The sequence below is a fragment of the Dama dama genome, chromosome 14 (genome assembly GCF_033118175.1).
Source record: "Dama dama isolate Ldn47 chromosome 14, ASM3311817v1, whole genome shotgun sequence".
In the NCBI taxonomy this organism is placed as follows: Eukaryota; Metazoa; Chordata; class Mammalia; order Artiodactyla; family Cervidae; genus Dama; species Dama dama.
This window is the reverse complement of record NC_083694.1, coordinates 2,236,254-2,252,416: the sequence shown is the minus strand read 5'-3', so window position 1 is coordinate 2,252,416 and position 16,163 is coordinate 2,236,254. Positions and strand designations below refer to the sequence as shown.

The following is a 16,163-nucleotide window of genomic DNA, read 5'->3' as shown; positions in this document are numbered from 1 at the left end:
TAGCGACCACTGATAACTGTGCTGTATGGGGCTTCCCTGGTGGCTCAGAGGGTAAAGCGTCTGCCTGGAATGCGGGAGACCCCAGTTCGATCCCTGAGTTGGGAAGATCCCCTGGAGAAGGAAATGGCAACCCACTCCAGTACTCTTGCCTGGAGAATCCCATGGAAGGAGGAGTGTGATAGGCTACAGTCCATGGTGTTGCAAAGAGTCGGACGCAACTGAGCAACTTCACTTTTCTTAGATACTTACAAGCTGGTACAGGAGATCTTAGAAGTTACCAGCACACACCCACAAAGGTAACTTTTTTTCTGAGTTCTGCATCGTAAATAAACATTTTTATGTCAGTAATATCTCAATAAAGCTGGGGCTGGGAAAGCCTGACCTTTCCCCAGCCCCTTCCACTGGGTGAGATGGAAGGACCGGCTCAGATCGTCTGGGAGGCATCTACCCTGCTGGGCCCGGGGGCAGGGTAAACCCTGACTGATGAGCGCCTCTTCCCAGGGCACCTGGGTGCCCTCTGAGGGGCCTGCCTCACTCTCGTCTTTCGCAGACTCAGGCTGGAGGTGGCCACGGCCACTGTGCCTGCAGCAACCAGGGAGGCGCAGGATGTACGTGGCAGGCGCAGGCGGCAGCGGGAGCTTCCTGTTGACACGGCCGGGGGCAATGGGAGTGGCTCTGCAGAAGGCCTTCCTCGTTAAGAAAGACACCGTGGTCACGTCCTGGCCCTGCCTGGGTGAGCTGGAGAAAACAGCTTCATTTCTCTGCCTCTCAGAGTCGGCCAAGGATGACACTGACTTCATGGATGGGCTGTGAGTCACCGGAGATGTGCCTGGAGAGCTCTGAGCTCTGTCGGGCACGAGGCAGCTGCTATTCCAGGGAGACCCAAGATGAGCTAAAGGGGGCAGGCTAACAGAGGCGGGGTGTGGCACGTGGTCCAGACTGGGGGGCCAAGGGTCCCAGTGAACACTCAGGAAGACGTCCTCCAGGCCCTCCTCGGGGGCCTGGCAGCTCTGCCCCACGGCTGGTGCTCTGCAGAGACTAGCTGTGGGGTCCTGCCCAGGGCCCCTGAGCTTTAGGATCCAGATTCCTAAGACAGACGTCAAAGCCCTTGGGTCACAGGTTCACCCTGCAGGAACCCCTCGCCCACTCGCCCCGTGGATCAGAGAGGCAGACGAGTAAGCAAGAAGTGGCAGAAGGGAAACGAGCCTTCACCGCTTCCTGCGTAACCCCGTTTCCTCCTCAGCCCCGCTCTCCAGGGACGTGGCCTTACCACGCTCCTTATTAGACTGTCTGCCTGGGGCCGTTAATGAGAAACCATCCCTGAGCCAGCAGTGCAGACGGTCTCCGTGGGAACAGTCTCCTTCACAACCGCCCTCTCCCTCCCTCCCTAAGGGTGTGCGCGCATGCACACACGCGCGCACACACATGCACACACACGCACATGCGCGCTCGCGCACACACACGTACACAGGTTGGGGCCATCAGGAGGGCCATAGGGGCCCTGGCCATCTTGTTCTGGGTCCAATTACAGTTTCTCCTGGCCTTCTACACCCAGAAGTACCCCCTCCTTTGGGCAGCTGTTACTGGTGAAGTGTAGGCGGGAGGCAGCAGGAAGCTGAGGTACTTGCAACTTTTCTCCAAGCTGTGCTAGCTCCAGGCCCCAGAGGCTGGCTCTGGAGAGCTCAGTGGGGACTTCTTTGAGGCTGTATCACGCTCCCACCCCTCCCCAGACACCTGTTGCCTGGAGAGAGTCCAGGTCAACACTGGCATCACATAGGTCCCATCTATTCCTCGAAGCAGGAACGGGGGACAGAGGTGGTGTGTCTGTATCATAGCTCTGGGCTGCCCGGAATTCCTGGCAGAAGAGTCAGAATTGTAGCAAAGGTGGCACCATCTCAATACAGGGCCAAGGATCACAGCTGCCAGTCAACGGGCCACTTACAAATGTAACACCAGATATGGCTGGTGGAGACACGGCGGCCAGATCAGCATTTTCATCTTGACTTTATGATCTTGATGGCCAAATAATGTCCCACCATAGGAAGCAGATGCCATGGATTTCACTTTTCAACTTTGCCATGGGAAAGTTGAAAACAAACAGAAGGAGTTCGTGCCGGATTCTCCCAGTGACACTATAATGGGGTTCTTTATTTTAATGGCTCACTTAGCCACAGTCTTTTGCAAAAGTCACCCCCTTCACAACTCTCCCCAGGCCATCTGTCCTCAGCACTTCAGCCAAGAGGACCTGGCTATGAGAAAGGCAAATCAGGGCTGTCCACCGTGCTCGGCCCCTGGAAACTCCGCTCTGATAGGTTCGTCAAGATCAGAGAGGGATGAGGGAGGGGTGTGGAGGGAAGGACTTCCCCAGTGACGCTTGGGCTTCCAGACTCTCAGCAGGCTCCGGGCAGCGACCAGCACAGCCCCGGCCCTGAGAGATGGCCTGGCGACTCCAGGTCCCAGGTTCCCAAGCGTGAGCTCGCCCGGGTTGATCCTCTGGAGGAAAACCCAGCTCTGAATCCAGAAGCCACTGCTTCTGCTGTCCCTGCCTTCTCTGAACGGTCCTCACTCTCCCCGCCCCTCCCCGCTCCCCCGACTCCTCTGCCCCCAGTCAGCAGATTCCAAGTGGACAGGAGACTCACGGTCCATGGGAATCTCGATGGCCCCGCTGAGGCTGAGCGCGCAGAGGAGGACGGCTGTGCAGGCCCAGGGCGGCGGTGGCCCGGCCATCCTGAGCACCAGGCCTCGCGCCCCGTGCCCCGGCCCGCGAGGTCTCACTGCCTCCAGTCGCTGGAACTGATCCTCCCGGACGGAGTTCAGCTGCGGAAAAAAATAAGATGCCAAGTGAGTGTTCCCTGAACTCCTGGTCCACTCTAGCAATCCGACAGAGCCTTGAGGATTCAGGGTCCCCTTGATTACAGATCTACATTCTAATACAGAGTTTTTTTTAACCTTGTACTATCGACTTTTGGGACCTGACAATTCTTTGCGTGGGGACTGTCTTGGGTATTGTAGGGTGCTGAGCAGCACCCCTGGCCTCTGCCCACGAGACACCAGGAAGGCCCACTCTTGCCCTCAACTGAAGATGTCTCCAGAATCGCCAACTGTCCCCTGGAGGGAGGGCAAACCACCCCCAGCTGAGAACCAGTTTTCTAGAAGAAAAGACAACTCTACATAGAATAGTCGTGAAAACAGACACTGGCTCTCAGGCCCAGCACCTGGAAGGTGTCATGCGCTGTTAGGCGCTCAGTCGTGTCCGACTCTCTGCGACCCCATGGACTGTAGCCCGCCAGGCTCCTCCGTCCATGGAATTCCCCAGGCATGGGGATCCCCAGGGTTGCCATGCCCTCCTCCAGGAGTTCTTCCCAACCCAGGACTGAACTCGGGTCTCCTGTATTACAGACAGATTCTTTACCGTCGGAGCCACCAGGGAAGCCCCATGCACTGCGCCTGTAGGAAACACACCTATCTCACAGCCTTTCTGACCCACGTGTGATGAGGGGACCTGAGGCTGAGTGTGTCCGGGTTAGCGGCATAGAGACACGATCACAACGCTGTCCTTTGACCTGGAGACGGGGAGAGCGAAGGAGGCAGTGGTGCGGGGCAGTGGTTGGATAAGTGGAAACTTGGTTGCCCAGGAGAGTTTGTAAATGAATGATTTCTGCAGATACTTTGTGCAGCTAACTATTTGGCAGTGGTCCCCGATGCTGTCCCTTTAGGGATAATGGCAGTGCGGATATGACAGCCCAGGACAGAAGGCTCCAGAGGGTTGGGAGAATAAGCAGCATTCATGACAGCATGATGCTCACACCCTCAAGCACAAGGCATCGTTCCAGGGCTGACAGGGGTAAGGGCTAAAAATGCCTGTCCAAGGAGCCTGGGATGGTCCTGGAGAGAAAAATCCTCCCCCTGGTCCTGAGAGAGAAGAGCAACAGTGGCCGACAGCTGAGTCTCAAACACCAACCTTTAAACTGCCTGAGGCTCTGCAACACGGAGTCTTAAAAAGTGGTCCAGTTTGCTGTTCTATCATGGGGCCAAACAAATCACAGAGGACAATGGAAGCAGTTTCCCCACAATTCCTCTGGCTTTTCTGGATGAGTAGTCTCCTAGCAAATGGACACACTGTTTAAAACAATTTGGCAGCAATGTGAAGCCTTGATATCACCCGCACACTCCTGCAAGCTCCTATGTATCCTGACTGAGGGAGCAGGGGATCCCTTGTGCCTGAATGTGGGCAAACCAACGGAAGCTGATACCAGTTCCTAACCTCGTGTGTATTTCTGGACTCCTTTCCTTGTCTGCTGTCTCCTTTCCCACTGCTTCTTCCTTGGTGTTGGCCATCATTGTTTACATCAGTTACTGCAACAGCTTTCTAAGTGGTCTCTCCCCACTTCTGCTCTTTCCCCTGATTCATTCTCCACCTATAACCAGAACACTTCTCAAAGCAAATCAGTTCAGTTCAGTCGTTTAGCTGTGTCTGACTCTTTGCGACCCCGTGGACTGCAGCACACCAGGCCTCCCTGTCCACCACCAACTCCAGCCTACTCAAGCCCATGTCCATTGAGTCGGTGATGCCATCCAACCATTTCATGCTCTGTCGTCCCCTTCTCCTCCCGCCTCCAATCTTTCCCAGCGTCAGGGTCTTTTCCAATGAGTCAGTTCTTCACATCAGGTGGCCAAAGTATTAGAGCTTCAGCTTCAGCATCAGTCCTTCCAATGAATATTCAGGACTGATTTCCTTTAGGACTGGCTGGCTGGATCTCCTTGCAGTCCAAGGGGCTCTCAAGAGTCTTTTCCAACACCACGGTTCAAAAGCATCAATCCTTCAGCGCTCAGCTTTCTTTATAGTCCAACTCTCACATCCATACATGACTACTGGAAAAACCATAGCTTTGACTAGATGGACCTTTTGTTGGCAAAGTAACGTCTCTGCTTTTTAATATCCCGTCTAAGTTTGTCATAGCTTTTCTTCCAAGGAGCAAGCGTGTTTTAATTTCATGGCTGCAGTCACCATCTGCAGTGATTTTGGAGCCCAAGAAAATAAAGTCTGTCACTGTTTCCATTGTTTTCCCATCTATTTGCTATGAAGTGATGGGACTGGATGCCATGATCTTACCGCAAATGCAAATATAGATATGGTATCCCCAAAACTCATTAACTCACTGCTGCCCCAAAATTGAAGCTGAAGTCCATGACCTGGCTGGAAGCCCTGTGTGATGCAGCCTCAACTGCACGACCATTTCTTACCCTCCCCTTGCGTTCTGTGTTCCAGCCAACATGGGTAGTCTACCAGGTCTCATAGCACATAGAGCTCTACTGTGCTGACTTCTGCACAGATTGACTTCTGTCTGGAGCACTTTCTGCATCTGCCCTCTTTCATTAGGCTGTGCCAAGTATGACACACGTGCCCCCTTGTCTGTGCTCCTGAACACCACTCCCCTATTACAGCACTTGTCACTATGAATTCATTCCAAAAGTCACTCCTCTGTACTCTCATAAAAAGGAAGGTACTGAACGGGAAGGTGCCTCTTCTTGTTTATTCCTAGAGTATAGCATAATGGCTAAAACATAGCAGGCGCTCAGAACCATGTGATAGATGGATGCAAAATGAGCAGATGAATGCCTGAATAAAACAAACCACTTGATTCACATGTTTTAGACCTCGTGTTTCCCCATGAAACCACCAGGCGGCGCAGGAGAGCACATGCTTTGGACCTGGGAACTGTGAAGGCTTTCAATCAGCGGGGGACAAGGTTCCCTCCCTACACAGGCGCTGCTCTCTGGCCAGGGAACCATTCAGCTGTGAGTGAATTAAGGAAGTAGAAAAGCTCCCAAGGGAGCTTTTTTTTGGCCTGAAAGCCTCACAGGAGATCTCTGCTTCTTCCTCTTCTCTAAGATGACCCTTACACTGTCCAAAAAGAGTCTGCGATTGCCCCTCTGTGGTTCCTCACCTCCAAAGACTAGACTCAGGTTGTCCATCTGAAACCTTAGTGCTGAGGGAACCAGCAGAGGCTCAGCATTCCTTCCAGGAGGACAGTGGGGATGACTCCAGTTTTGGCTCTGCGACCACCATGTTTTGTTCAGGAGCCGCCAAGTGGTAGGAAGTGATGGGAAAGAGAAGGGTATCTTTTTCTGGGAGTCTTGATATAAACAGGAAGCCAGAAGCTATTCATTAACTAGATACACATTGGCAGGAAGAGAGGCCAATTATTTGCGGTGTCTTTACCCACAATTTAAAAAACACAGTAGGAAAAGAACAGAGAAATAATCTCATTTAGCTACTTGACAATTCTCTTACCCTTTTCCCTTGGAATCCAACTTTTCCGATAAAATCTTTAAAGAGGAAGATAATTTAAAGATTATTTAGCTTTATGGAATCGCCTTACTTCTCAGATGAGGAAAACAAGAGCCTAGAAAGGGGAAGTGATGTCCTCAATGTCACCTCATACACGGCTTTGTGGCAAAACTAAGAAAAGAACCCAGGTCTCATGACTGGTAGCCCAGGATTTTTCTATCAAATTTCCCTGTCTCTCCATATATATGACAATTACCAAGCAAAGTTGCAATTTAAAAAAGAAATGTATAGTTTGGCAGTATCTAAAAAATTAAACATAAAATTACCATATGACCCCATATTTCTGCTCTGAAGTATATGCCCTAAAGAATTAAAATCAGGGACATGAACACATATATGCATGCTGCATGCTAAGTTGCTTCCGTCGTGTCTGACTCTTTGTGACCCCACAGACTGTAGCCCTCCAGTGTCTTCTGTCCATGGGATTCTCCAGGCAAGAATACTGAAGTGGAATGCCATGACCTCCTCCAGGGGATCTTCCTGAGCTAGGGATCAAATACCACATCTCCTGCAGCACTTGCATTGCAGGCAGATTCTTTACCACTGAGCCACCAGGGAAGCCCCAAACAAGTACATGTACACACACGTTCATAGCAGCATCATTCGCAATAGCCAAGGGGTTGAACCAGCCCAAATGTCCATCAATAGATAAATGAATAAACAATTGCTGGTTATAGGTGGGAGAAGCAGACCAGCCGGGGCGGGGCTCACGGGCGGAACTGTCAGGGCCCTTCAAGGGGAATGCCACTAACTACGGAGCATCCCGTGGAGGAATAAGGAAAGCCACATATCCTTGAAAGGGCAGATGAAGGCTGCAGAAGGGGGTGGTGATGACTGTCTTGGAAAGGTGGAGGAGGGTGTGGAATTTTTCTGGTTAGCTTCATGGGGGCAAAAAAAGGATCAAATGAGAAGAAATTCCAGAGAGGCAGCTGCTTCTCTGAGATGCAGAGAAGAATAATCTAATAAATATAGCCATCATACAAAACTATCCATGAAAATGAAACACCACCCACACAAGCTACCACTATCATACATTTGAACAATCCTTTTATATTGAATTAAATAGGTAAGAGGTGAACTATACGAATATAAAATACATTAAAGGGAGGTCTACTGCAGGGGGAGAGAGTAAGGAAAAGAACAACAATAAATAAAACCAAAAGAGAAATCTTGTATGAATTGAGGTATACTATGAACTAGGGACTATGATTAATTCAAGTCTTGTATATCTGAGATCCCCACCTCCAAACCCACTGTGTGAAAAGTAAATAAATGAAAGAGAAGAAAAAAAGAGAATAGAGTCACCCAAACATGAAGTGTTCTGCATGTGACACTGTTTTTCATAAAGAATGCAATGGCATTTGGTCAGGTGTGTTCCTGCCCCCGTGGGAAGGCATGTGGACACTCATCAGGATCACCTGGGCACCACTGTAAACACACAAACCCCTGCACCCTCAAACTTCTAGGCATGGACCAAATCAAGCCTGCAGAGGAGAAAAGCCTTTTCCAATGTGAAGGCCTTTAGAACCATTGTCATCTTACATGAGGATGCTTCAAATACTTGGGCAACCTTCCTGAAGGTAAGGCCTTTATATCTGCAAGCCTTGTGGGAGATACGAATTCAAAATATCTAAGACAGGGCCTAGGGAAGTACATGTGAGTTGAGTGATGATCAGCCACTGGTGGGGACACCTGGAAATGACAGCCACTTCTGGCCAAGTTCAAGAGCAGTGGCCATGCAGAAAGACCACCTGGGTTTGAAGCTGCTCCCTGCTTACAAGGTGGGGATCGGGGCAAGTACTGAACCTTCAGGTCTTGGCATTTCTGATCTGAAAACTGCAGATAATAGGAGCACCTATTTTACAGGGCTGCAATTGTGACTTCATACCCAAATCCTATACAAAGCACTTAAAGCTTGGGGCAAAAGCTCAAGAAATGTTAGCTGCTGCTACCCAGCAGGCTTTGAACTACCTCCAGGACACGACCAGCAACAACCCCAAGGAGCAATGCTACTTATTCAGCCACAGTCACTTTCTGCTTTTCTGTTTTTCCTTTTTTGTGGGTCCTGGTTTGCTTTCCTTCCCCAGACTGGGGGGCCCCTGGTGTTGATTCCACAAGCTGTCCCCGGCAGATGGATGAGAGGACTGCAAGCTGCTGCAGTCGGGAGCACCGCACATTCTCACAGCCCCATTCTGAGCAGGCTGTACTGGTGGTCACAACACATCTGAAGTGATGGGGAGAAAAGACAGGCTGCGCTGAGACACAGCCCACTTGGCAGCTCCACACCCCCGGCAGCAGAATCCGCCATGGACTTCTGGGCAGCAGTCAGCCAGTCATTCGATCCCTCACCAGACCTGGGTTCAGAGAACGAACAGGGACAAGAGACGGACACGGGGACAGGGGACCAGCTCTACTGTCACAGAGCTTTCAGCGTTCCAATGGGGAAGTCAGGAAATAAACATGGAACGTCAGTAACAACAAAGTGAGGTACCGGTAAGCGCAAAGAAGAAAACACAGTCTGACCTGCAGACGATGTTTACAGCTGCCTTTTCCATAATTGCCAAAACTGGAAGCAACCAAACTATCTTTCAGTAGGTAAGTGGGTAAATCAACTGTAGTCCATCCAGACAAACGGAATATATTTTAACACTAAAAAAGAAATGAGCTATTAAGACAGGAAAAGACATGGAGGAAACAAAGGCATATTAGTAAATGAAAGAAGCCAATCTGAAAAAGCTATATACTGTATGATTCCATAGTTAACTACAGGACATTCTGGAAAAGGTGAAACTGTGGAGACAATAAAAAGTTCAGACAATAAAAAGATGTGGAGAGGAGCAGTGATAAACAGGTGGAGCACGGAGGATTTTTAGGGCAATGAAACTACTCTTACGACACTCTAATAGTTTCATCATAATTTCTCAAAATCCATAGAATGCACACCACAAGGAGCGAATCCCACTGTAAACTATGAACTTTGGGTGATAATGATATGTCAGCGTAGCCTCATCAACTGTAATGAATGTGCTGCTTTGGTGGGAATGATGATGACAGGGGTGACTGTGCATGTGTAGAGGCAGGAGGCAAAAGGGAAATCTCTGTACCTTCTGCTATTTTGCTGTGAATTTAAAAGTGCTCTATTTAAAAAAAAAAAAAAAGAGGAAACCACAGTAGGGTGATGTGATAAAAGGAAGTGAACAGCCAAGGAAGGCCTCTGTGAAAAGGTATCATTTGACCAAGATCTAAACAGCAAGGAGGAGTCAATATTGTAAAGATGGGTCATAAAAACATTCCAGGCAGGGAGAAGTGTCTGTGCAAAGGCCCTGTGGCAAGAAGCAGACGGGGACACGCAAGAAAGTGAAAGAAACCAGTCTAGCTGGAGTCTGGAGGGCAAGTGCGGAAGAACAGAACAAGTCAAGAATCAGAGATGGAGACGAGATATACTCCCAGAGGGCTGAAGGCCAAAGGAAGGAGCTAAATTATGTTCCAAGCATCTAAGGAAGCTATTGCAGGGTTCTAAGTGGTGGACTGACCCAATGAGATTTGCTTGTAAAAACTACTCTGGCTTCTGTGTGGAAGACAGAACGTAGATGGAAGAAAGTGGAAGCAAGGAGGCCGTGCGGAAAGTACTGTGGGCTCTGGGGCGAGGCCAGCTCCTCGGCTTCCAAACCCAGAAACGACACCATTCAGCGAAACCACCCAATGCAACCAGCCTCATGGCCATCCTGGGGTTTCACACAAAGTATCCCAAGTGGTGAAGGTGGAACTGAAAGAGTTCTCAAGAGTCTCCTAGTGCTAGGTTTTTGTGTTGGGTCCAGAGGAGCAGGGTGGGTTCTCTGGAAGTGCCTCGGGCCTTCTCCACGGGGTGGGGGGGAGTGGCTAGCGACTTTACAGTCCTTATCGTACCTTGGGCTTTTGCACACAAGGTTTATTTGAGAAAAGGATTCTGGCTTAGTAAAACAGTGAACTGAAAACCCCTGTGCTGCTGAAGACAAGTCTAACTTCCCAAATGCTGAAACCCTGTGCCTGGTGGCAAGCACACGTGGGTGTCACAGCGAAACGCAGGTGTGAGGAACAGCACATCAGGCTGGGGCTGCAGCACTGGACCAGAAACCATCTGGCTTTCTGGGGCCAGGGCTTCTGCATCGAGGCCTGTGGTGGCTTCTCTAGAGGGCTGCAAGATCCCAACACCCTCGGACAACCCGTGTCCATCCCCAGCCCAGCCCAGACCATTACATCTCAAGGTGGGCTCTGGGAGCCTTCCCCGATCAGGCCCTTGCCTACCTGCCCAGCCTCATCCCCAGCCCCTCCACTCACCCCAGTTACACTGAATTACTTCTAATTCCCTGAACTGTCCTCATTCGCTGACTACAGGCTTTCTGATTTTTTCTTTTTTACCAGTATCTCCAACTCAAGATCAACCAGGGAAAGACAAGTACGTTTCCCAGACCAATCACTTAGGATGGCTGCTTCTACGCAGTCCGCTTCCAGGTGCTCCTGTCAGCGCACACCCAGAGCCTTCCCTTTCTTTCTCTAAAAGCTTGTCCTCTCCCCTCTCTGCCTTTAAGTCTCTGCCAAGGCAAGTGATGGTGGCCAACTCCCCTGCTGTAGTTCACTCTGAATAAAGAGCCGCTGCTTGTGCTCACTTGGCTGGCATTTATTTTCACACCAGCTTTACACAAATCACTCTCTTTTCCTAGTCTGCCTTTTCTGTTCTTTCACCCAACTGTCTGTTATCTTTCAGGCAGGTCAGGTGACACCACCTTTGGGAAGCCTCCCTTGGTTTCCCCGGACCACCAAGCCTGGATCCGGTCCTCACCTTCTGTGCTCTCAGAGAATGCTGGGATATACCCGATGTAATGAGTTCTAGGTCCTGCAGTAGAATGTGGTCTTCCAACTAGGCAATGAGTTCCTTGAGGATGGGGGACAGTGTCTTATTCAACCCACACAATGTCAAGCACACAGAGAACCTCGTGGACGTTTACTGAATGTTTATCCAGCACCCGTGCTCTCCCCCTCCCATCCACGGTATCTGTATTCATTAGCTAGCACTGCCATTACAAAGTACCACAGACCGGAAACTCACTGGCTCAGAGTTCTGGAGGCTGGCAGTCCAAGATCAGGGTGTCAGCAGGGCTGGTTTCTTGTGAGGGCTCTCTCCTTAGCTTGCAAATGCCTGCCTTCCTGCAGTGTCCTCACATGGCCTTTCCTCTGTGCAAACACACCCCTGGTGCTTCCTCCTCTTCTTATAAGGACACCAGTCCTACTGGATGAGAGCCCACCCTATTGACATCATTCAATTGCTTCTTTACAGACCCAATCTCCAAATACAGTTACATGTGGGTTGACCTTCAACATATGAATTTTAAGAGGGGCACAATTCAGTCCAGAGTAGTACAGACATTTTTCTTCAGCGAATTTGTCCCTAAAGTGATCCTACGCAATTCTAGGGTTGGGCTGTGATTAGCATAAAAAAATAGCGCTTTCTAACTCTCACCCCTCTGGCTGGTTTAGGAATGGACACCTGGATAGCCAGAGGCACTGGGCTTCATGGAGACTTCTGCTAAAAACTCTGGGAAAGACAAGTTTTCCCCTCTCTTGAACGAATGCAGTGAGGGCGCCCCAAACGGGAGAGGGTGGAGCTTCAGGGACGGGCGGTGGGGGTCTCCGAGCGCACCGTGGAGACACTCCAACACTGCAGAAAGCAGAGAAGACACAGTGAGACCCGACCCTTTGCGTCACTGTCTCAGTCACTGAGGGAGCGTTTCCTGAAGAAAGCCCGACTTGGGGACTTTAAATTACATGTGTGTTTATATTAAAAATTCTTCTGAATTTTTAAGCCAGCTGCAGTTGTTTTCTATCACTTGCAACTGAGAGTGCTATCAGAATCAGAAATGCGCCTGGAATATCCGCTGAACCCACACGCTTCCCAAGATCTTCACTCTCTGTATTAAAGAAGCATATCCCCCTCTTCCTGCCTGCCTCAGCCTGGACCCGGCCCCATCCCTCTGCCGGGTCCCTGACCACCAACTCTCTGCTCTCTTGAAGGTTTCCAAACTCTTCTTAACTGGCTCTCTGCCTCAGCAGAGAAACATCTTCAAGTTCTCTCATAATGAAACCAAAAGATCATTCTCTGTATTCCATAGCTCCCTATAGGTATCTAATTTTTTCTTTCTTCTCAGGAAAGTTTGTTTTTTTTCCCCCAGTAGAGGTCAATGCCTTCTATGTTTGCTGATTTTGTTCCCATTCATTACTCCTCCAACCATACCCAGAACCTCTCCTGTCTGGACCCGCACTGGCCTCCAGATGGCCAGATTCAGGGTTTTCAGTCTTTATCTTGCCAGGCCTCTTGGAGGCAGTAACAAGTGTTAATCACCCCACCCGTCCTGCGTCCTTCAGAACATCCTTTCCTCCTCGTCAGCCTCTGAAACCCCACTCTGGGGGCCCGTTTTCTTTCCGGCCCTTCCAGCCTCCATGGCAGCACTGATCACACTGCTGGATCCTCTTCTTCTGCCTGACGTCCCCAGTGTCTTCACTGGGCCCCTGACCTTCCATCTCTCTTCTGTGTTTGCTGGTGACCTAAGTCACGAGGCCAGACACTTGGAATCACTTACCTCCCGCTTCTTCTCACACCTCACATCCAGGCACCAAGGCCCCTGGACTGTCTCCCTCCGGGTGTTTCTCATTCCCCCTCCCTTCAGCACATTCCCAGTTGCTTACCTCTGATAAACATCATGTCTCATTGCAATAAGCTCCCATCTGGTCTCCTTCCAATCCATTTTCCATGTTGCTATTACAGTGATTTTTCTAAATCCCCACCTGATCATGTCACCGCTCTGCTGAAAACCTTCCCATTTCTCCCCATCGCTCTATGTAAGATCAAATCCAAACTACTGGACATAACATACAAGGCTGTTTGAGATCAGGTTTCTGGAGTCCCCTCCAAGCCCACCCAAACCCTAAACGCTTCCTTGTGCGTTAGTTGCTCAGTTGTGTCTGACTCTTTTGTAGCCCCATGGACTGTAGACCACCAGGTTCCTCTGTCCATGAATTCTCCATGCAAGAATACTGGAGTGGGTAGCCATTCCCTTCTCCAGGGGATCTTCCTGACCCAGAGATCAAGTATGTCACACTGTATTCAACCTCCATACTTTATCAATGCCAGCCCCTGTGCCTGTAAAGGCCTTCCCTCCTTGTCGTGTGATTAATTCCCACTCAGTCTTCAAGACTTCACTGCTCAGACATCTTCTGCACAGTAAAGAATTCCTTGTGCCCTTCCGTGCCCCCTACCCGCAGCAGAGCTGGGAGTCCCTCTCATCTCCACCATAGCTTAAATCACGTCTCTGGGCACTTAGCACACGGGCAAAACTGTATGATTAAACTAAGGGTTGGAGGCCTTTTCTGTAGAAGTCTAGATAATAAGTATTTTAGGTTTCATAAGACAGTTTCTGTCACAAGTGCTGAACTTTACCATTACAAAGCGAGGACCACCATAGACAAGAAGTGAGTGGATGGGTGTGGCTACGTTCTAACGAAACTTTATTTACAAAACAGGCAGTGGACTGGGATTGGCCCAGGGGCTGTCGGTTGCTCACCACTGGCTTAAGCTTTCTCCCATCTTTGTGGAATTCTTGAGTTTCAGACCATGCCCCGCTCATTTTTGAGTCCCCAGTGCCTGGCAGGGTCCCTGGCAGGAAATATTTATGGAAAGGAAGATCCAAGTAAAGGTCTCAGTCCTGCCACTTATCTTTTGTAAACTACTTGTTTTCCAAAGCTTTTTTAAAATCTCATAAATGGAAATAAGTATTCCTGCTTTGTCTGCTGCAGATGGCGGCTGTGAGAATCACATGAATAATGCATCGGAACATGAAGCACGGTGCAAACGGAAGCTGTTTCAACGTTCACGTGACTCCACGGCACAGACCTTTATCGTGTGAGTCTGAACCCAGGAGAGGGCCTATGATCTACCCGCCCGTCGCTCCACCCATCTGGGGGGTGGTGTGGGGCTCAGCCGCAGCGCACTCTCTGCCCCACCGCATCCTCAGGCTCTGGGGACACGCCCGGGGTGAGGTTGCTCAACCATTTCTCCTCTCCCCATCGCTCCTCTCGCCTCGTCCTAGCTTCCAGGCTCCATAGTTGCCCCGGGGCAGGTGTGAAAGAGACTGTGCTAGTGACAGATGAATGGCTTGATGGCCTCTGAGGCCTCCCAGAGACTGGAGGAAGTTCTCTGGGTTAGAATCAACAGGGGTAGGAGCTGATGACAGACTGGTAGTGGATGGTGAGGAGGAGGATGGCATCAAGGTTTCTAGGCTGGAAGACCGGATGGGATGACACTCATAACTGGCATCAAGAATTAAGAAAGGGGAAAAGTCTGGAAGTGACTAGGGCTAGGGAGATCATGAGCTCGGAACCAAATATATCCGGTTCGAAATGCCCAGGGCTGTGAACAAAACACCTCTGCAGGTAGTCTGAGGCTTTTCTGAATTACTGCCTGCAGAAATGCACAGCAACAGATTATGCTACAGGGCCACGTGCCAGCAGCTAGCTCTTAGAATAAATTAATGAAATGACTAGAATAGTACTACAAGAACCAACTAAGGAATACACTCACACATCACTGCCACAGGGTATTGTGGGGGGAACAGAGAGATAATAAAAGCCCAACCGAGCCAACGCAAAACTCAGCCATCCTGCATCAGATTAAAAAAACAAACACGCAGCAGGGTTTATTACTGAGGCTGCCTGGAAGCAACCTGTCCAGAAATCAGAGAAAGGAGCTGAAACAAAAGAGCAAATAGAAGCCCATCAAAACAAGGAGTGGGGAAGGGCCATGTGTGTGGGGTCTGAAAAGAACTCAGGAGTATCCCAGGCCAGGCCACGGGCTCCCTGAAGACAGGCAGGCAGGCCCTCTTAGGGGGACTCAGGACTAGGACATAAGGAATTTCTTGTCGTTTGTTTCCAGTACCAACCAGGAACAGTTGCAAATGATGTATACATAAATATAAATACAAGTGGCTCAGGTTATATAAATATAGAATATATATAACTTGTAATAATCACATTTTCACTCCCTTTCCTTTTTTTTTTGCTTCAAGAATAGAGAAAGAGCTGGTATGTGTCCTCTATCATGTTTGTTTTGGCAGAAAAAAAAGCCGAGGAGCTGACTTAAGAGACAAAAGCTCCTCTCTCTGCGCACCACTCAAGCCCTACGACCTGGCTCCCACCCCAGGAGGCCGCTTCTCCCGCAGGGCCAGCCTGGGCCTCGCACCCCCTGCCCCCCAGACCAGCCAGGTAGTTTCTGGACCTCTGGCCATCTCTGTGAAGGCTGAAGTGCTCCCCCCTTACCTCTCTAAGTGCAAACGCCCCTCCTCGCCAAGGCCCTCAGTGGCAACCCCCCTGCAGCGCAGACCCTACCTTCCCACTGAAAGTGGGCTGCGATTTCCCGGTACCCCCAGCACGCTCTGTTCCAGGGGTCATACATATCCTCCTGCTGGCGAGACTAGTTGTTCCTACATCCATCTCCTGCATCAGACTCTGAACTTCCTGAGTTTTGTCTCCCTCAGCAGCAAACCAGTACAATAAATATTCGTGGAGTGAGTGAACAGCCATCTTATCAGATACTTCCTCTTATTGCATCCATCAAGAATTAGTGTATTAGAAATTCTTGATTAAATCATATATAATACAACTGTTGTTACAGCATACACTTGAGTAATAAAAATAATAGCAATAACCTAATAACATCTATTAAGCATCCCATGAAGTAGACAGACCTTGTCCCTGCTCAGCAGACACACTCATCCCTTCTCCC

At 49.9% G+C, this 16,163-nt stretch overlaps 1 protein-coding gene across 1 annotated transcript in view; it reads right to left on the bottom strand.

The window, feature by feature from the left end:
• NFASC (neurofascin) overlaps window positions 1–16,163 on the bottom strand; it is a 190,426-nt gene that overhangs the window by 68,353 nt on the left and 105,910 nt on the right. Inside the window, exon 3 of the mRNA XM_061159899.1 lies at window positions 2,640–2,817. Within this exon, the coding sequence (XP_061015882.1) occupies window positions 2,640–2,727 (88 nt within the window). The 5' untranslated portion in view covers window positions 2,728–2,817. The remainder of the gene's footprint in view (window positions 1–2,639; window positions 2,818–16,163) is intronic.